Source organism: Martes martes, assembly GCF_963455335.1.
Source record: "Martes martes genome assembly, chromosome: 10".
NCBI classification, from domain to species: Eukaryota; Metazoa; Chordata; class Mammalia; order Carnivora; family Mustelidae; genus Martes; species Martes martes.
Genome location: NC_137898.1, coordinates 35,504,487 through 35,525,946, shown reverse-complemented (window position 1 = coordinate 35,525,946; position 21,460 = coordinate 35,504,487). Strand labels below are relative to the sequence as shown.

The 21,460-nt window shown below is 42.2% G+C and overlaps 1 protein-coding gene across 2 annotated transcripts in view; it reads right to left on the bottom strand.

The window, feature by feature from the left end:
- Window positions 1–278: 278 nt before the first annotated feature.
- The window catches only part of BDNF (brain derived neurotrophic factor), a 33,860-nt gene continuing 12,678 nt past the window's right edge, over window positions 279–21,460 (bottom strand). The window contains exons 1-2 of one of the 2 annotated variants that reach the window (XM_080816781.1): window positions 12,585–12,654; window positions 279–1,383 (exon numbers count right to left, since the gene is read on the bottom strand). In XM_080816781.1, the coding sequence (XP_080672907.1) occupies window positions 619–1,362 (744 nt within the window). In that variant the 5' untranslated portion in view covers window positions 1,363–1,383; window positions 12,585–12,654 and the 3' untranslated portion in view covers window positions 279–618. Of the gene's footprint in view, window positions 1,384–12,584; window positions 12,655–21,460 lie in introns of those variants that run through there. The other variant, XM_080816782.1, reaches the window with a different exon arrangement.

Below are 21,460 nucleotides of genomic sequence, written 5' to 3'. Positions count from 1 at the left end.
CTCCCTATGGGAACTAAAAAACAAAACAAAACAAAACAACAAAACAAACAAAAAAAAACACAAAACAAACAAAAATATACCCCTCCCATCCCCCATTCCCTAAGCCAGTAAAGCGATGACAACAGCACCTTGACATTGTTTTAATTCCAACGCTATCAGAAGTTAAAAGCAGTAAAACAGATAATAGTACTAACAAGAACGAAGATACTTACTGTCTAAAATGTAAACGGAATGTTTTGGTTCAAATTTTTGTTGTTTTTTTTTTTTTTGTCTGTTTTCTGAAAGAGGACAGTTTATTATCAATTCACAATTAAAGCAGCATGCAATTTATTATTATTTTTTTTAACTTTTTACGTTTTCAATTCTTGGCAACGGCAACAAACCACAACATTATCGAGGAATGTAATGCAGACTTTTTAAAGTTGTGCGCAAAATGACTGTTTCCCTTCTGGTCATGGATAGGTCCAATAAATAGACTGTAGAACCACTGTACTGTATAAACTTCATTTATACATGCAGTTCATAAAATTATTTTTCTTAACTGAATAATTTACCCTGTTATGTATATATACAAATAGATAATTTTTGTCTCAATATAATCTATACAACATAAATCAACTATCTTCCCCTTTTAATGGTCAATGTACATACACAGGAAGTGTCTATCCTTATGAATCGCCAGCCAATTCTCTTTTTGCTATCCATGGTAAGGGCCCGCACGTACGACTGGGTAGTTCGGCACTGGGAGTTCCAATGCCTTTTGTCTATGCCCCTGCAGCCCTCCTTTGTGTAACCCATGGGATTGCACTTGGTCTCATAGAAGTACTGCTTCAGCTGGCCTTTTGATACGGGGACTTTTTCAAGGACTGTGACCGTCCCGCCCGACATGTCCACTGCAGTCTTTTTATCCGCCGCTGTCACCCACTCGCTAATGCTGTCGCACACGCTCAGCTCCCCACGGCGGGCGGGGTCAGAGTGGCGCCGGACCCTCATAGACATGTTTGCAGCATCCAGGTAATTTTTGTATTCCTCGAGCAGAAAGAGGAGAGGAGGCTCCAAAGGCACTTGACTACTAAGCATTACCCTGGAAGTATACAAGTCCGCGTCCTTATTGTTCTCTTCGTTGGGCCGCACTTTCTGGTCCTCGTCCAACAGCTCTTCTATCACGTGTTCAAAAGTGTCAGCCAAGGAAGTCAGGCCTCTCGAGCCTGCCTTGGGCCCATTCATGCTCTCCAGAGTCCCATGGGTCCGCACACCTGGGTAGGCCAAGCTGCCTTGTCCTCGGACGTTTGCTTCCTTCATAGGGGCAGCCTTCATGCAACCGAAGTATGAAATAACCATAGTAAGGAAAAGGATGGTCATCACTCTTCTCACCTGGTGGAACTGCAGGAAGAAAGCAGAAAGAGGACACAGAGCTCGTTAGGGCTTTCTTCCGCCGGGGGGGGGGGGGGGGGGATGCTATGCGATTGTGCATGCAGTGCGAAGCAGGGGACTGTAATTCCAGGCCATTCTGCAGGGTCAAGGGTTTTATGTACTGGTGATAAACTCCAGCTGCAATTGGACACAAGTTAATGTCAGGAGTGTGCTCTATGTGGTTTAATATAAACCAGAGACCGTGCTGTGTTTGCCCCAAGACGAGGCATTGCAACCCAAGGTTAGATGGCTTCTAAGCAAGTGAAAAAAAATGGTGCCTTCGAGGTCTCCTCCTTCCTCCTACTTTAGCAGCTTTGTAAGCTTAATTTTTAATGATCTCTGCTCAGGCTGTCACAAGAAACACAAAATCAGAAATGTTACTAAGCAACAACTGTAAGTATAATAGTCATTTTTTTTTTTTTTTCCCGAGTTGGCAACATGGTCCTATTGAGGGAACGTGACAGGAATGGTCGTGGCCTGAGGGGTCTGTGGGCGCCTTCCTAACTTTGTCATATCTAGGCTTGAGGAGCACCATAAAAAAGTCAAGGAGCTGTAAAGAGCCTTTATAGTGACTTTTTTTTTCCCCTCGCATAATCTATCAGAACAAAGCAGAAAGATAATTCCATCAAGCCATCCTGCTTTACAGATAAGGAAACCAAAGGACTGCTTCCTGTCCTGAAGAAAGTTTATATTAGAGCTTGGGGCTCCCAACGTCAGCTCCAGAGTTTCCCTACTACACCTGGGTGGTCACAACTGAAAATGTTTTGCTTATTTCCAAACACAAATCATTTTCTACCCGTTGATTTTAATGGTGTGTCTATGCCTGGGGCTGATATGAAAACAATGTGTCTGCTTAAGAGAGAACTGGAAAAGTCTGCATTAAAAAGGCACTGAAGTCAATTTCAAATGCCTCCCAGATGCAGATCCACAGTTATCTCCAGCAACACTCCAAGCCCCTCAGCCCCTGGCTTTCCTGGCTCACGTACAGCCCCATCTCAGAAAGCTCAGCTTCTCCTTCCGTTGGAAATGTGGTCTGGTGTGTATGTGTATGGGAGGGCTCTGAGTTTATCACACCTTTAAAAAGCTGAGTGGCATTTTGCACATTTTGGAATAGGCAGCTAGTGCTTCTTTCTGTGCTTTTGAAGTTTTCTGGGAAGTCCCTTAACAGCACACCACAAAATTAATCTTTTCCTGTTTGCCAGAGGGTTTTCCAGTGTAAATTTGGCTGCATGTCTACAGGCAGGCTCTGGGAAGCCAATTAGAATGGGCGAACAAACAACATGAAAACATACCTACGGACCGACCCAAGGTTACCATCAGATGGCGAAGGACTTCAGTGTCACTTACCTGAAGCTCTGGGTCCCTTAGCAAGAGAGAGAAGCATCCCCCAGGTCCAACACTAACTATTCCTAGTTCTTAGTCCTGGAGCAAGGACTTACAAAGAGACACACACATGCCCTAGTCATTACGCTGTGCTACCCATGGACGTCCTGTCCATGAAGTGTCACCGTACGGGAAGGCAACAACCTACCTCCTCCAGACAATAGGTCACACTGCAGAAATAGCTGCAAATGCTGGTACAGAGAAACAATGCTTCTGTTCTCCGCTTTTATAAGAGATCTATTACCGTCCCCAAACACCCACAAATTTCCTTGTGGATTCACTCTCACTTTGCACAAAGAACAAGCATGCTCAGGGCTGTCTGGAGTACACAAGGGTCTGCGGGTTTGAATGAACCACAAATACCCATTCTGCTTATACCTGAACTTTTTGTGAATGTCCTGGATTCTTCACCATCAAAGAAATGCATCCTCCGAGGTGCTTTCTACTCCTGGTAGGTGGCATTTACACCACTGAAGGAAAACCCTTTCTCCTAATGTTCCCTGTTCAAATTAAAACCACCCAAGGGGCACCTCAGATGGAGGCTGAGGAAAGAATGCAAATCTAGAATATTCTACCCCAGCCATCTGTATCACTCCAGTACAGATCTGCTGTGATCAGTCATCTTTCAATACTATTATTTCACTAAATCTAAGATATTGGCATTACAAAACACACCATTTTGTGTACCACTAAGAAATTAAAAATGCAGCCCAAAGTGCTTTTTTTATCACCCCAAACTGTTACTGTATACTTACCAAAGACCTCTTCTAGACTTATTTTTTTTTAAGATTTTATTTATTTATTTAACAGATAGAGATCACAAGTAGGCAGAGAGGCAGGCAGAGAGAGAGAAGAGGAAGCAGGCTCCCCGCTGAGCAGAGAGCCTGATGCGGGGCTTGATCCCAGGACCCTGGGATCATGACCTGAGCCGAAGGCAGAGGCTTTAACCCACTGAGCCATCCAGGTGCCCCCTCTTCTAGACTTATTAGGACACATTTTATCATATATAATTTTTCTGCAAATGTAACAAAAGAAAACCAAGCAAAGTAAGTTGGTTAAGGTGATGATAGCTGTGCTGGGACTCCTTCCTACCTGGCCAACCAGAACAACAAAAGGACATCAACTGTAGGACACAAGCCATTTCAAATATGTTAAAAATATGAATCAGAAAATGCTCACTTTGGAATTAATCAAAGAGAGTAAGTCTTGTAAATATTTACTAAGTGCCCACACAAACTGCTTAAAATGGGCCAAGGTCCCCAGGCATCTTCAGCTTCAGAGGTGAGCCATTGCTTTTTTACCTCAACCACAGTGATGAGTCTCTTAATGACACCTTTTTCTACACTTGGCTTAGAGACGTTTACCCTGCCTTTCACTGGTCTCATCTTTTTCTTAGTAACTTTTTGGTTACAAAAGTAGTGAGTCCTTTGTATATTCTTCCTAGCAGTTCCATAAGGAACTATTTCAGAGGAACAAAGGCTATCCGAGTCAGTATAACTTGGCTTACATCCTGAAGCCCACACTGGGGGCATCTCTCAAAGCTGAACATCTGCACAGAGTCAGTAATGAATTTTCTGGTGCTGAAGTCCAGCCCCCATCTCCAGCCCTGCCCAGAGGGACACTTCTGGGATGTTCACTGCCTACTCACTCACAAGGCCCAGTAATGCATCCAACACCCAACTCAGTACTTTTTGAGGGGACAATGTTATTTCCTAACTTTTCTGTTTCTGACAGTGATTTCTAAATGCTTTGGACCATCCAGGCCGAAGGTGAGGAATCCTGGAATCAAGTTTGACCGTACATTTTAGGTATGGTCTTCAAGTACAATCAGCAAAAAAAGTCCTGTTCATTTTTCCTCTGAGAAATTTTTCTTGTCCATCCCTTTTCCCTTCCATCCCGCTGCCACCATCTTGGCTCAGCTGTCACCATCTCATCTGGGGACTACAATGTCCCCCTGACGTACTTCACATCCTTTCTGCTCCATTCAGCCACGATGACCGCTGCTTGACTAACCACTCTTAGCTCATCATTCTCTTACAAAAACTTGCAATAGCATTTTTGTTCCACTAGGTCCCATCTAACCTCTTTTATCTGGTATTCACACCCCTCAAAATATGGCCTTACCTTACCTCTACCCTGATCAGGCCAGAGTCCCTGGAGCCCCAGAAACATTATTGCCTGGAAGTGACTTGTTCCATTCCTGGCAAACTTTTCTGACTAAGTCTTGTTCATCCTTCATGGCCCAGTTCAAACATCAAATCATACATGCCACCTTCTCTAATTACTCTAGCACACACTGTCCTCCTTCTCTTCTAAAATTTGCGTGTTACATCTCATTTAGTACTTCATTCCCTACTCGCTTGTTAATTGTTGATGGTGTTTGCCAACCACGGGCAGTCTTCAGTTAGATGATAAGCTCTCTGAGGGAATGAATCATGTCTGACCCAATTAATGCTTAACACAGAGTAATATAATAGTTCTCAGTAAAAACTTACTGATGAGTTGATTAAACCATGAGAAGACAGTTTTGACCTAATTTTCAGGGGAAGCTTTCCCATTTGAAAAGCACCAGTGAACCCACGGAATTATTTGGTCAAGTACAGGCCATGCTAAACCCAAATTACAAGCTTGAAGAGATCTTATAGATGTCAATGACCAGCCATGAGGAATCTCTTCAGCTTCTCTCAGAGTGCAAGCTTTATTTGGATGATTTCTAAAAAGCAAATAACATGACATCATATGAACAGCCCCTATCATTTGTGTAGCTCTGTTTCTAATAAAAGACTTTGAAAAAGCAGCCAGTGACAATAATCATAGCAAAACTTGAACTTTTAAGTCTTGTAACTGCCTTTTTTGCTGTTAACCTCTTCAGTGAGTGATTTTATACACTGTCTCAGGAAATCCTAAACGTAAGTAAAAGCTTCCATGACAATTCCAAACATTTTAGGTCCTTCAGATGAGACTTTGTTACGCCAAAGATGAGAGGCGGTGTGATACTGCTAAGTAGACAGTCTATATATCTCTTTATACGTAATAAATTCACTGGGACTGTCTAATTCTGCTCCAAGGCTTACAACAATCAACTCAACCACATCTATAAAATGCTAGAGAGGATTTCTTTTTTAGCCTCATTCTCAAAAAATTAAATATAGTACACCAGGCTAAAAAGAAAATCTACAAAATAGAAGGAAAGTTAGTTTTAAGCATGACTCACAAGTCTTAAACATTCAACCAGATGAATATCCATGACAGCATGCTATAGTAATAACTTAACATTTCTTTTAAAGACTGTAGAACACTCAGAAGTATGATCTAATTTGACTGTTACAAGGAGATAAGGCAGGTATTATTATCCACATTAAACAGATGAGACAATTATGGTTCAGAGAGGTTTACAGGTTAGCTCTTCGTTCAGGTTTTTAACCATCAGGACATGCTGCTGGGTTTACAATATTTAACTGCAGGGAGAAGAGAGGCTCTGCTACAGGGGGTGGTCAGAGAAGGAGCTTCTAAAATGTGGCCAGAGCTCTCGGCAGGTGTGTGTATCCTGGAGCCCGACTTTCTAAAGGCAGCGCCACTGAGACGCTGCTTTGTAGTACTGGATAATTGTGACCCGGAAGACCCTTCGACTTTAATGCCATTCCAGTGGATGGAATTGCAGACAACATGGCCTTCCTCTAAAGGAAAGCTCTGCAAAAATTCAGGCACCCTAGAACAACATTTCCATGGCCAAAGCTAAGAAGGGAAAGCAAACAGTAATAGGGGTAATTCAGGCAAACGGGAGAAAACACACAAAGTCTTCCTTGTTGCTAATCCCTTAGCATTTTGTCTATGAGCATGTAATCAAAAGTTTAAAGATATGGCTGCTCATCTTAGACAGTCCTATAAGTAACAAGGATAACGGTAACGTTGAAGAAATTATCAATTAATATTTAATTCCTAACATACATGATGCAAGCCTATGAAGAGACCACCTTAATGCAATCTTGCAAATCAATGTAAATAATCTTTAATTTGTATCCAGTTTCACTCTATGCATATGTTATCCTTTGTTTGTTCATTCATCACACAAAGAATCTACCTTCAAATCTTACGGTCTAGGAGGGAAGTAGGACATATATTTAAGTAACGAAAACAAAAAGGTAGAAAAGACCCAGGAAACGTAAAGAAAAAATTCTATAAAGAGAAAGAGGTTACTTCCAGTTAGAGAATGAAGAATGCTCTGTGAAGAGGAAGGGGAGGATAGGGAGGGTTTAGATGTGTCCAGAAAAGACACCGTTGGATGGGTGGAGGCTTGGTTGGAGTCATAGAGCACCTTTCTAGAGAGAAGAACTCTTTAAGGGAATAGTGAGAAGTAACAGTGAGTGACTGTCAGATTCCGAAAAGCTCTCAGGAGGATGCTAATGACTCTGGACCCTGCTTTGCAGACACGGAAGAGCCAGTGAAGAGTTTCTAGCAGGAAAATGCTTCCAGAAGCCCAGTTTATCACCAGGTACAGGAGGGCCTGAAAGAATGATCGAGTGGGAAAGACCAGTTAATTCATTGATTTTCTTCTTGGTGGTTGTTGAACTTTAGAAATAAATAGTGAGGGGTGCCTGGGTGGCTCAGTTGGTTAAGTAGCCGACTCCTGATTTCGGCTCAGGTCATGATCTCAGGGTCGTGAGATCGGCTCCACACTAGGCATGGAACCTGCTTAAGATTCTTGCTCGCTCGCTCTCCCTCTGCCTCAGCCCCTCCTCTCCCCAGCCCTGTGTGTGTGCGCACACACTTGCTAAACAAACAAACAAACAGATAAATTCTGAGTAGTTACTTAAGTAACTACTAAGATTAGAGTTAAGGGCTTGGGTATATCTTTGAACTTAATTTGTTTCTATTTATTTACTTTTAGGCTGAAGTGAGCTGCAAAGGAGAAGGGGTTAGAGAGAAGTGTGCAGAGAAGAGTGTTAACCACAGGTCATGTCCAGGTTGGCTAAAAGAACATCATGGCCGGAGGATGAGGGAAGGCAACAGTCGAAATTCTCATTCCGATTATAATTACACTGAACTTGGATTCCACTGCTCAGCACTTTTAATTCAAAGATCTCCGAACACTTTGCAAATATTAACTAATTAAGACTCATAGGACCCTAGAGGTGCAGGTAACTATAATTACCCCCCTTTCGTACAGGCGGAAAGGGGACCAGAGTTTTTAATCAACTCATCCGTTCGCTGTGGTTCCCCTGATAGAACAAGGTCAGAACCTCAGATTCCAAAGGAAAACTAAGCCTTCAACTACAGAAACCAGTTTTTTTTTCATTTCTCTGCATTATTTTCCCACTAGGTATATACTGCTTAGCCGAGAATTTAAAAAACAAACAAAAAAACAACAAACAAACAAATAACTTCACATTCCTGATGGAAAACAATTGGCAGTTGGAATCCATAAGTAAAATGGTGGTGTGGGCCTAATGATCATGACAGATATTTACTTACTCGCCTGAATGACCCATCAACTGAAACTAATAAATATTTTAGTAAATGAAGTCTGATGAGGCAGATGTTCCAAAGCTTTGAAGGAAGTGCCTTTAAAAATGTAGTTTTCGATCATAATGTATTTTATGTTCATGGGTGTCCAACTATGCATTCTACACAGCACAGTCCTTCATACCAGGGTACTATCTGATCTCCTAGTGGGTGCATGGTATTGTGACACTTACAGACATTACTTAGCCTAAGAATGACAGAGAAATTGCTGGTTCTTAAGACCCAGAATAATACATATATGTAATTATCACATAAAAAAGTATATTGCACTGAATTATTAATTTGATAAATTTACACACATCTTTGATAGAAAGCACAACAGCTCTGGTCTTTTAATAACACCTTCTATCCCATACTCCATCCTTGAAAAAAGCAAAAATTCTTCTACTGGTTAGACACCCAGCTTACCCAGGAGTAACACTAGACCATATTCCCCATTAGGATGGGGAAGGGTATTCTCCTTTGAATTACAATTTGTACAGTACCTTGTACAACATGCCTGGCTCAAGGACGAGGTCTGGGCAGAGAACACCCCACCAGGCATCCCAATCCCAGGCACAGCTGCCACCATCCAAAGGTCTTTAAGTGCCTCTAACACAACTGCCCCAAGAAACCTACTGGTCTGTGGTAACCAAGGAAGAATCCCTGGAAGCCAGAGCCACCCACAGCTGGTGGTCCTATCCACGTTCACCTCCTCTTCACAGAGTAACACTGCCCAAAGAGTGCACACCTCTGTGATAAAGTCAAGCATACACAAGTCAATTGCCTATCAAATGAACAGACAACCTAAACATTTTGCTTTTTAAAATACAGTTTTAAACTATTTTTTAAACTTTTTTCTTAAAGATTTTATTTATTTGAGAGACAGAGAAGGAGAAAGAGAGAGCAGGAGAGTGGGGAGGGTCAGAGGGAGAAGCAAACTCCCCGCTGAGCAGGGAGCCCGATAACGGGACTCCATCCCAGGACTCCAGGATCATGAGCTGAGCTGAAGGCAGTTGCTTAACGAACTCAGCCACCCAGGTGCCCCTAAACTATTTTTTAAAAAGATTTTGTATACTTACTTATTTTAAGAGAGAGAGAGAGTATGTGAGCGCTCACATGCACAGGGGAAGGGAAAAGGGAGAGAGTCCCAGTCAGACTCGTGCTGAGCGTGGAGCCCAACACCAGGCTGGCTCTCACCACACTGAGTCATGACCAGAGATGGACACTTAACCAACTGACCATCCAGGCATCCCTTAAACTGCTGTTTTTTAGATTACAGAACAAAATGGCAGTTAACATCCAATTAAAAAACTTAACCTCTTTAATTAGGATTCTGTTTTCTTTAGAATTTCAGGTGAGATTTGGTTATAATAAAGTTCAGATTTAATACTATTCTATTACTATTGTTCTCAACTTTTTAAGCCTCTTACTTTAAGTACAGTTAATTAACACACCGTGCTATGTTAGTTTCAAGTGTGTAACACAGTGATTCAACAATTCCATACATGACCCCATGCTCATCATGATAAGTGCACTCCTTAATCCCCATCACCTATTTAACCCATCCTCCCATGACTCTCCCCTCTGGTAACCATTAGTTTGTTCTCTGTGGTTCAGAGTCTGTTTCTTGATTTGTCTCTCTCTCTCTCTCTTTTCCCCCCTTGGCTCGTTTGTTTTGTTTCTTAAATTCCACGTGAATGAAATCACATGGTATTTGTCATTCTCTGAACAACGTTCTATTAAATTGCAAAAAACAATGCATTATTAAATTCCCATAACATGGCAGACAGTAATGTTAATTGTGATACGATCTACCAGGTTCCATTAAGTTTCAATAACCTTCTTTCCAAGGACCTGAAAAAATGAAAATGAACCCTTGCCTCTCAAAGTGATATCCATGGGCCAGCAGCATTACCATCACCTAGGAGCTTACAGGACATGAAGACTCTTAGGGTGCCTGGGTGCTTAGTTGGTTAAGCATCTGCTTTGGCTCAGGCCTTGATCCTGTGGTTTTGGTTTCAGGCTTTTGCTCAATGGGGATTCGGCTTCTCCCTCTCATTTGTCCTCTGTGCTTTCCCTCTCTCTCTCTCTCACAAATAAATAAATAAAATCTTAAAAAAAAAAAAAAAAAGAAGAAGCTCAGCTTCCCTTCCTTTAGTCCATCCACCCTGTCCGCTAAAACAGAATCTGTACTTTGACAAGATTCATGTACTTCAAGGTGATTTATACACTTATTAAAGTTGAGAAACATTGGACTGTAAATGATAAAGAGGAAGGAAGCTACTTAGGCTAAGGAAATGAAAGGGCTGTCGACTTATTTGTGGTACATTCTGAGCATGTCATGGGCTTACCTGCCATCTCTTCATTGGTTCCACTTGTTTTATTAGGACATTTATTATGTAGGAAAATAATTTTGCTTTTGTAATGGTAATAAATAAATCTGGGTTCCCTTTGTATGTCACCTGGCTTTCCCACTATTGTGTTTATACAATAAAGTGCAAGGTACCCATAAATGTGATTCATTGAGAATTTATATTGTACTACTGACCTAAATCTGGACTTCCACTCAATCACTAATTTTTATCTCAATGCTACAAGTCATGTGCAGGCAAAATTGGCCTCCCTGAATACTTAGAAGGCCTAACATTTCTCCCTTGATCAGAATCAGACTGGAAATGACACCAGCGGCATTGGCAGGTGATAGATTTCTACACACATGAATATTCCTTTCAGCCAGATGTCTCTGATGGTGAAACCAAGACAGAGGCAGGGAAAACTGACTCACTCACTCAATGAAGATTTATTTCTAAGTCTGCCCTAAAACTAACAGATCTAATGCCTAAATATAACCCATGAAACAACAGCAATGGAAGCAACAACAAAACCCTAAAACATATCCATGTATCAAGGATCCGAATCCCCTATCCAACCCAAATTTGTCTTTATCTCAGTAAGGTATCCAGCAGGCAACTCAATTTCTCAGTTGGGTTCCAACAACTGGGATCATTTCCTTCAAGACTGAAGGAGGAAACATGGTTTAAAAAAAAAAAAAAGTTTTCTAAAGAAAAGTCTAAAACTTCTTGAGTTACAGGGACATCCTCAGGGAGTTGATGGGGTAGTTTCATCAACAGAACTGGAGATTGCTTCACTGTTTAGGTTTTTTGCGAAGGATTGCAGAGACAGCTAGTTCCCAAACACCGAGTCACCAAGTCACCAGTACGTACACAAATGACTCACACTGGGAACCCTGATGGTGTTGGTGTTGGATCACCTGCAAATAGGTGGGGCTGAGATGACACAGAACCCTCTTTTCCCAGGCGGAATCCTAAGCATTACTGGGTTCCACTTTGAGCCCCACACAGTACAGATGTGAACACAACTAAAGGGGTGCCTCCTCCAAATTTCAAACACAGCACACCTCCTAACAGGGGATGTTGTGAAAGTGCAGCAGAGCACAGTCTTCCAAGCTCTGGGATCGAGGAATAATCTGTACTTTAAAAAAGTGCAAGGGTGACGTAACTGTGCCTTTTGTCCCTAAGGGGAGAGAACATGCAGTAACTCTCTCCAGCCAGGGGATAAAAGGAATCCCCCTTCAAGAAGCTTGCCATAATGTGGATATTGAGAACAAGCCAGAACCATTACAATTAAAAACAAAAACCAAAAACAAACAAGAGAGACTTTATTTCAGTCTTTGCTCAGAACTGGAAACTTCAAATCAACAGGTTGCTTATAAGGTGTTGCGGACGCCCTGGAGTTCCTGTGGTGAGATGCTATGGGAATTTCGACAGCTGTGAGTCACCGCCCACAAGACACGGTCCCCACACAAACGCACTCTTAATGGACCCCAGAGCTGTGGTAACGGCATGCCCTTCCCAGTTTTTCCACAGATGGTGCTCCTGAAATTTTCCACAGCCCATGTATTCCTGCGGTTAATTAGTTATCTGAGCGAATTCCATCACAGACTATCTGTTCGTAATTAGAGCCATCTTAGGTCCAAACTGGAAGCCTTCAATGTCATTACTTCAGAAGGGGTAAAATGAGAAAGGGGAGAGATGATTCTCAACGGATGAAGAGATCTCTGTCTAGTTTAGATCCCATCCTCTGAACTACAACAGAGAACATTAATTTTTACAAAGCAAGAGGTGAAAAATAGGTGGGAGAAGAAACTGGACAGAGACAGTGCCCCTAGAACAAAAGAATAGCGATCCTTTTAAAACCACTACGGAAATCCCAAGGGAAAGATGAAATTAGCAAGAGAATGCCATTAGCTCTCCGTTGCTCACCTTTATGAGACCATTTTCAGGAATCGGTTTGTTAAATTCCACACGCCGCAGCCCTTCTTCTGGGATGCACAGTCACACTGTACAGAAGCGTGTGGGCAGATGCCAAGACGTGTGCGGACACGCAGCCCTCTCTATAGAAACTCAGTGTTCCGAGTGTTAACGAGGATTAACCTCCTGCACACGTGGGGGAAAACTGGTGGTTCCACACATCCAGTTGTCCTTGGGGTTATTTTTGCATCTGACTCTATAATTTCTTTTAATGACTTATTGTAAAGCACAGGAAAGTGCTCATTATTTGTAGCTTAATGCAGAGGCAAGAATAAGGGACTATGTGCCCCTGCCCACGGCCCCACCACAGCCCCCAACTCTCGTACGTGTCCCTGTTCATGTGAGAAGCACAAGCCAGCCAGTTTCTGGGCCCTGCGCATAATGAGCCATGTGGACCCTGTTCCAGAAACTGGCCGTGTTCCAGAGCTACTATAAAATACAAGGAAAATATTAACATCTTAGACGACAAAAGATCCATATGGCTGGTCAGGAAATATCCACGGCGTTTAAGCCAATAGATGTACCTATATGGAAACATTTGATTCTGTCTCATGAGCATCAGGACTGTGGGAACATCTGTGTGTCTCCATCCCTTTTCACTAAACATTGATTCCTACAGAATACATGCAAACGGAAACACCAACATATTTAATCCAAGCAGTGGGATGAGGGACTTGTTTCTATCTACATAGTATTTTTACATAAACATAGTACTGGAGGTAACGGTGTGTGTAGCGGGGGTGGATTTAGGGAGAAGCTGTGCAACTGGATAAATAAGTAATATCAAGCTTCTCTTCGTATTAAAAATGATTAAAAGTAATAGCTAACATTTGAGTGGCACAGTAGGTAACCGAGTTATCCGCAGGTTACAGCTAAGAAAACTGAGGCTCAGAGAGGTTCAATAAATTGCCTAAAACCACATGCCCAGCACGTGGTAGAAATGGAATTTGAACCAGAGATGGCTTGCATGCTTCTTTCCACAGGGGGTCAGATGTGGATGTGGTCTTACATTTTGAGGGAGGTCTACTTGGCAGAGACAGCCCACAAACCCTATGTATCAATTTCTTATTTATTTAAGCAAAGCCCTCTATGATCATTCCTGGTAAGCAGTTTGTTTACACACTAATTTTACGAACACTGACTACCACTCTAATGTTTCTGCTTTACTGTGTCTTCCCCATACTGAAGCATTCCTTCAAGGTATCAACTGTACATGCAGACTTGACCGGGCATAGTGTCAGCAGGATGCACAGAGGTAATTTTGCTTGAAATGTCAGAACATTTTCCCCTGAGAAGATCTCACTGGGCCTCGAACAGAACCCTATGGCTTTTAGATCATTAACCACAACTGCCAAATAATCCTGTGTCAACTCTACTTGAGTAAGAATGATGTCAATCAAGACCCAAGTGCCAATGTGCCTTAAAGAAAACAAAAACAAAACCAAAAACAACTTGTGACGTAAAGTCTTTCTGTTTAGTACCCCAACCTAATCCCCTCAAAATCTAGAGGACTGGTTCCCTAGGCCACCCCACTTGTGACTTGTGCCATGGTCCTGTTACTCAAGAACAGAGCTGAGGGGCTGAGACAGGAGTGGCCAAAAAGGTACGGCAGGACAGTCTCAAACTTATTCTCAAGGAGTAGTTCCTACAACTAGGTATGACCACGAAGACCACAGAACAGAGGATCCAACATGGACAGAGCAGCAGACTCTCAGAGTGTGCCCACAAGAGCAACCAAGTTGAAACAGCCAAAGGAACAAACGTCATGGGGTGGAGACCTCACAGGGGTTCCCTGCCTCCGAACGGGTGCCCAGAGGCTGTTGGCATGAACAGCAAAGGGAAAGCGGACCCAAGAGCCACACTGAGTGGATACAGAACATGTACCCAAGATGACCTCCTGAATGTGTGTGGCAGGTTGGAAGCACAATGGCACAAAACACAGGATACCTGGCTTCTGGCCACAGTCAGCCCTCGGATGATAGCAGACTTCTAGAGAAGTAGCTGCAAAGAGCCTGAGAACAGGGGCGCCTGGGTGGCTCAGTGGGTTAATGCCTCTGCCTTCCGCTCAGGTCATGATCTCAGGGTCCTAAGATCAAGCCCCACATCGGGCTCTCTGCTTGGCAGGGAGCCTGCTTCCTCCTCTCTCTCTGCCTGCCTTTCTGCCTCCTTGTGATTTCTGTCAAATAAATAAATAAAATCTTAAAAAAAAAAAAAAAAAAAAAAGAGAGCCTGAGAACAGAACTGGAAATGCCTGTTGTGAAAGCCTTCACAGGTATCAACAAAAGAAAATGTGTCTTTGTCAGGGGTGTGTCAGCTAGCCTCTGGCCGTCCACCCATATGCCGAGGAATTATTTTTTGTGTAGCCACATACAGTCATCACTGCAACTCCCCAAGTGCAACCAGGCCATGTAGAGGAAGAGGAAAGGTTTTCCCTGTTAAAGGGGCCCCCTCAAAAATCCAATGAAAAAGAACGCTTGTTTGAATGGAATAACCATTCTGCCAGGCTCTTTTTACCACACTTTTCTAGGCAGTAGAGCTAAAGGAATTTTTTTTTCCCCCTAAATAGAGCATTTTGTCTGCAGAGGAAAGTAAGACTAAGAATCAATCTTTCCAACGAGAATGAGAGTCATGTGAACATGACCTGGAATATGTGCTTTTTGAAACGTGGAGATGTTAGCTAGGCTACAAACCCTGTGTTTTTATATGATTCCCTATTTGTATGACGCAGGAGACCGCCTGCCAACTTTGAGGGAAAAGTGTGACAATATTGTGTCACAGTTTTGTGTTTATATTATACTTCCACCAGCTTTAATTCATCTTACAAAGTACTAATTATTCAATTACACATCTTTAGGAAAGTGCAAAATCATTCCTCAAAAGTGCTTCCTCTTGGGTGTGAAAGTTCTAAACTCAGCAAGACCTCGTCTGTGATTTGGGAGATATCTTCTGAACTCAGTACCTAGAAATAAGGCTAAGAGCTGCGAAATGAGCATTGAAAGCCTGATACACAGAGTGTTGTGGTGGAACAATTTCCTTTTCTGTTCTACTAAACACTGTTATGGTCTTTAGATCTATTATTGCTAGTTAGGTGAATAATGAGTGCATGCTCAAATTTCCATTGCATGAGCTTCGACAAGTGGCAACTGGGTCCATTCTCCGTGTGTCACCAGAGCTGGCATAAACCCATGGCCATGGTGAAGCAGTATTTCCACTGGAATCGGTGCCTTCACCAAGTCTGGGACTGTGCAATTTTCCCACTGCAAACTAGGGGCAAGGTGGGAGAGAGAGACCTCACAAAAAAGTTTGCTTTCCACTTTTCATCGTTCAGATTGACATATACCCTGCTGGCAAGGCTGTAAAAAAACAGCCATTCCCATACACTGAGGGTGGGAACACAAAGGGTTCAAGCTCTTTGGTTTTTTTTTTTTTTCTTAAAGACTGTATTTATTTAGTTGAGAGAAAGAGAGATGTTACTGTGAGCAAGGGGAGAGGCAGAAGCAGGCTCCCCACTCAGCAAGGAGCCCAGTGCGGGGCTCGATCCCAGGGTCCCAGGATCATGACCTGAGCCGAAGAGGGACGCTTAACCAACAGGGCCACCCAGGCGCCCCAGGGTCCAAGCCCTTTGCAGGGCCCTTAGGCAACATCAATCAAAATTATAAATGAAAAAAATAAAAAATAAATTATAAATGAATTTTCCTGCTGACCGAGCAATTCCACTTCTGAGAATGTACCTATATAGGTAGGTACACACGTACAAAATGACGTACACCCAATGTTCGTAACTGCAACAGGCATATAACAGCAAAAATACTAGATTGCCCAATTTCCAGTTGCAGGAAAACAGATAAACTATACAGCACATATGCAGCAGAATCCATGCAACTATAAAGAACAATTGGCTGCTTACATACTGAAATATAAGCCCTCTGAAATATCCTGGCAGGTAATAAAAGCAAGGTGCAGAACCGTGTATGTAGAGTACATTACCTTTTGTTTAAAAAACAAAACTAAGCTGGATGGCTTAGTCAGAAGAGCACGTGACTTGATCTCAGGGTCATGAGTTTGATCTCCATGTTGTAGGTAGAGATTACTTTAAAAAAATGGCTTCAACACTTGGGAGGGAACCTTAAAATAAATTTTTAAAATAAATTTTTCAAAGTGGGGGAAAATAATAATACATTCATATTTACTTACGTTTTCATAAAACACTATGAAGGATTCACATGAGATTAATACAAATGATCTCCTATAGATGGTATGTGCTGGGTGGGGAAACGAAGGCAGGCAAGATGCCTCAACGCAGACTTTTTAATACTTGTTTGATTTTGAATTTTGGAAATAAATTAACTATCAAGAAATTAAATTAAAACTAACCAATTTTTTAAAAAAGTTTAACCTAGTGACTTCACCTTTGACACCAATGACTCTCCCACACTGCTCTGGTGCAACAGACACTCAAGAAATGTATGCCAGTTCCTTCGCTATGTCCCAGTCGTGACTAAAATCAAGAAGTCTGTTGAGTGCCATCTCCATTTCTGGGACATTTCCTGGAAGAGACCAGCACAAGGTGGGGCAGTTGGGTATACAGGGTAGTCCCTGGGACTGGGGAATGAAGATCTGAGTTCTGGGTCTACCTTTCCCACTTGTTTTTAAGTTGACCCTATGAAGTGGCTGATAATCGGCCATTTCTTAACCAAGAAACTAGGGAAATTCATAGATGAATCCTCATGGATGAGCCAATGGAAGGACCTGCTGCCTCAGCTCTGTGATAGGAGGATAAGAAATCCCACCTTGCCTGACTCACAGCATCACGCCAAGGGTCATCAACACATGGAAAGGGGCTTTGTAAACTGTAAAGGGCAACTGTACAAACAACTGTTGTTAACCACACCACCAGCCAGAGGGGTGACCATAGCCAAACACAGGAAGGGAACAAGACCCATTCCCGAAAGTTTCTGAGACACTGAGATGGTGTGTGTGTTGCGGGGGGGGGGGGGGGGGGGATGCAAAAGAAATCTCCAAAATAATCTTGCAATGTCAACAGAAAACAAGAGTGGGCTGACAAAAACAGATTTGAAGAAGACATGCGGTTAAATGACTCCATATGTAGTCATCTACAAATGGATATACTGGAAACTGTATAAGCCTAACAGGGAAATTAGGAAGACATGACATATATGTAAGAGAACTTCAAGAACAGACTTTAATACACAAATGCAAAATCAACGTCAAATCCCAAATCCAAATCCAAAATGATGGTCCTTATCCCTTGTGATCAGTAGAGATGTTGGAGACAGGTGCCTGTTCTACTCAGGTGGGCTCCCAACTTTCCTCCAGAATCAGATGTAAACTCCAAACACTTCTGAAAATACTCCCTAGGGGACTTTACCTCAAATTTAGAGACCGAAAAAAAAAAAAAAATCTACTCTCCGTATGTATCCTCATCTGGAAAGCAGATCTCTCAAAGGGATGGTCAAGGCCCTGCCATGATGTTAAGCTAATCAGGAAAATCCAAGTGTGGCTTTCCACACCAGAGGTGCAACATTCCCAAAGGCAGGAAATAACTACAGGAGTAAGTTCACCGGAGGTGCTCTACTTCGTACTGCTCCCTCGATGGCTGGAGAGAAGCCAGAAGACTGTATGGAACTCAAAAAAAGAAAGCAAAGAACGCCCTTCTATTCTGATTAAAGAAGGCCCTGTGCAAGGTTGCTGGTTCCAGCTGGGTCTTAGGTAGTCTAAATGGTGCAGCACATTCTGCGATGACCTCTTAATGAAATGAATCTTGACTTTAGGCCATTCTGAGAAATTCCAATGCCTCTTTGGATCAAAGTACAATGCCCTCACCTCCACCTTCATGTCTCAGAGCAGCCCATGTTTCCTTACAATTTATCTAGGGGGCTACTAACCTATAGTATTTCAAGTCGGAGTCTCTTCCTTAAGAGTGGTAAACTATCTCTGATTAAGAAAGTAGGGGCGCCTGGGTGGCTCAGTGGGTTAGAGCCTCTGCCTTCGGCTCAGGTCATGATCCCAGGTCCTGGGACCGAGCCCCACGTCAGGCTCTCTGCTCAGCAGGGAGCCTGCATCTTCCTCTCTCTGCCTGCCTCTCTGCCTACTTGTGATCTCTGTCCAATAAATAAAAATCTTAAAAAAAAAAAAAAAAAAGAGAAAGTATTACATACCTTTTAGTTAATGATTCATTTATTTCTTTAGCAAAGGTTATTAAAAACTTAGAGTTTAGATGTATTTGTTTAAGGAAAATCATTTTCAAGACTGCTTCATGTAAAGTAGGAATAATCAATTTGGCAACTCTTTTTTTTTTTTTTTAAGTAAGCTCTATGCCCAACATAGGGCTTGAACTCACAACCCCAAGATCAAGAGTCAAATGCTCTACTGACTAAGCCAGCAAGATGCCCCTTGATTAGTTGACTCTTAATGAAGTCTTCAAGTGACTGAATCCTGAGTATAAACTGTCACTGACTTTTTTTTTTTAACAGGCAGCAGTATTTATTTTTTTCTATTTTTAAATTTAAATTCAATTAGGTAACATATATTATTGTTTTCAGAATCAGAGGTAAGTGATTCATCGGTCTTATATAACATCCAGTGCTCATTACATCACATACCTTCCTTAATGTCTATCACCCAGTTACCCAATCCCCCCACCTCCCTCCCCTCCAGCAACCCTCAGTTTGTTTCCTATGATTAAGAGTCTCTTATAGTCTGTCTCCCTCTCTAGTAGTTTGTCTTATTTTATTTTAGCTCTCTTCCCCTATGATGCTGTTTTGTTTCTTAAATTCCACCTATCAGTGAGATCATATAATTGTCTTTCTCTGATTGACTTACTTCACTTAGCATAATACCCTCTAGTTTCTTCCATATCATTGCAAATATCAATTATTTCATTTTTGATGGCTGAATAGTATCCCACTGTATGTATAGATGTACACACACCATATCTTCCTTATCCATTCATGGACATCTGGGCTCTTTCCAGAGTTTGGCTATTGTGGACATTGCCACTATAAACATTGGGGTGCAGGTCGCTTCACCCCATTTCAGACCACTACATTTGTATCTTTGGGGTAAATACCCAGTAATGCAATTACTAGGTCATAGAGTAGCCCTATTTTCAACTTTTTGAGGAATCTCCATACTGTTTTGCAGAGTGGCTGCACCAGCTTGCATTCCCACCAACAGTAGGAGGGTTCTCCTTTCTCCACATCTTCACCAACATCTGTTGTTTCCTGAAATTGTCACTGACTTTTAAGTATGACAAGAAAATCTAAGACCTACAGAGGTGGGTGCACTTCCAGCTGTTGGTAGCTTTCAAGGAAGTGTTTCAGTGTTACCCCAAATGGTTAATTTTATACAGCCAATCAGTTAGAGGCTCACAAATAAAAAGTTATTTATGGGAACACAGGGACAATGAAGTGACACCTCTGAGGTATAAATCAGAGTCATGGACTCAAGCACATGTTTAATCAGCAGAGCTCTGGTCAGCTGTGTTTCTGTCATTCTCTCATGTGAAGAAACTCAGAGGCAGACCATGAGTATTCCCTGAGAGAAAACCCCCCACAAATATTTTTAAAGCTCCATTTCTGCCTTTTCTCCTTTCAGAGACATGAAGGTCATCTAGTCAAACTCACAGCTTAGGAGGACTGTGACTTAGCCTACTCCTAACATCTGTGCTTTAACAATCTCTAAGCACAGATGCCAGGGACACCACGATGAATGAGGCAGAATCCCTGCCTTTGGGAGCTTCACTGTTAGAGAGAGGGGATGGGGTTAGATACAGATTAAACCAACAACTACTGTTCATTGTAGAACATGCTGTCATTGGCATGTCCCCAAGAACAGTCCCAAAAGAGGGAATGAAAGGGAGGAGGGGTAACAGAGAACAGGAGACTTTGACCTAGCTTTTTGTTCAGTGTCAATCATGTTCTGTAGAGCAGAAGATTACATTATCCGATCTGTTTAACCTCTTAGCACCTACAATCCATAAAGCATGAAAAGCGCCCATGAAGAGTTCAATGTTGGTGAGCTTCTGGGTCATGGAAGCTGGAAATCAAGACTCATTTATGGCCATTTACCTAGACACGATTTCCTCTTCACAGTGCTTTCCTAGCTGACCATGACAATGCTGAAGTCTTTTCCATGCCGGAAGGAGATGTTGACTTATTGAGCAAGTACCACAGGCACCACAATCAGCTATATGCTATGGGAACTAAGACAATGTATGACACATAGGTTTTACTTTCAAAGGGTTTACAATTTCAACTGCAGAACTGAGACAAAAATGCATTGTTGCTGAATCACTATATTGTATACCTGTAACTGTATATAACACTGTATGTTAATTAATTGGAATTAAAATTAAAACTTAAAAAGACAAATACATGGGGGGAATAAAGCTGACTTATAAGACAGGTATTTAGGGACAAGGACCATAACTCATACAACTTTGAAAAAAATTACCATTTAGGGCATCTGGGTGGCTCAGTGGGTTAAAGCCTCTGCCTTCGGCTTGGGTCATGATCCCAGGGTCCTGGGATGGAGCCCCGCATCAGGCTCTCTGCTTAGCAGGGAGCCTGCTTCTTCCTCTCTCTCTCTGCCTGCCTCTCTGCCTACTTGTGATCTCTGTCTGTCAAATAAATAAAATCTTTAAAAAAAAATTACCATTTATTCAACTTTTTACTTAACAGTACATATTTGGGGTAACCATACCTCTTCCCTTTGGAAGCCTGAATTGAGAACAGAATAGGCGCCAAGAGGGAATCAAAATACAGAGTTGGCCTCATGTTAGCAAAGCTGGGTTAGAAAACACGGTG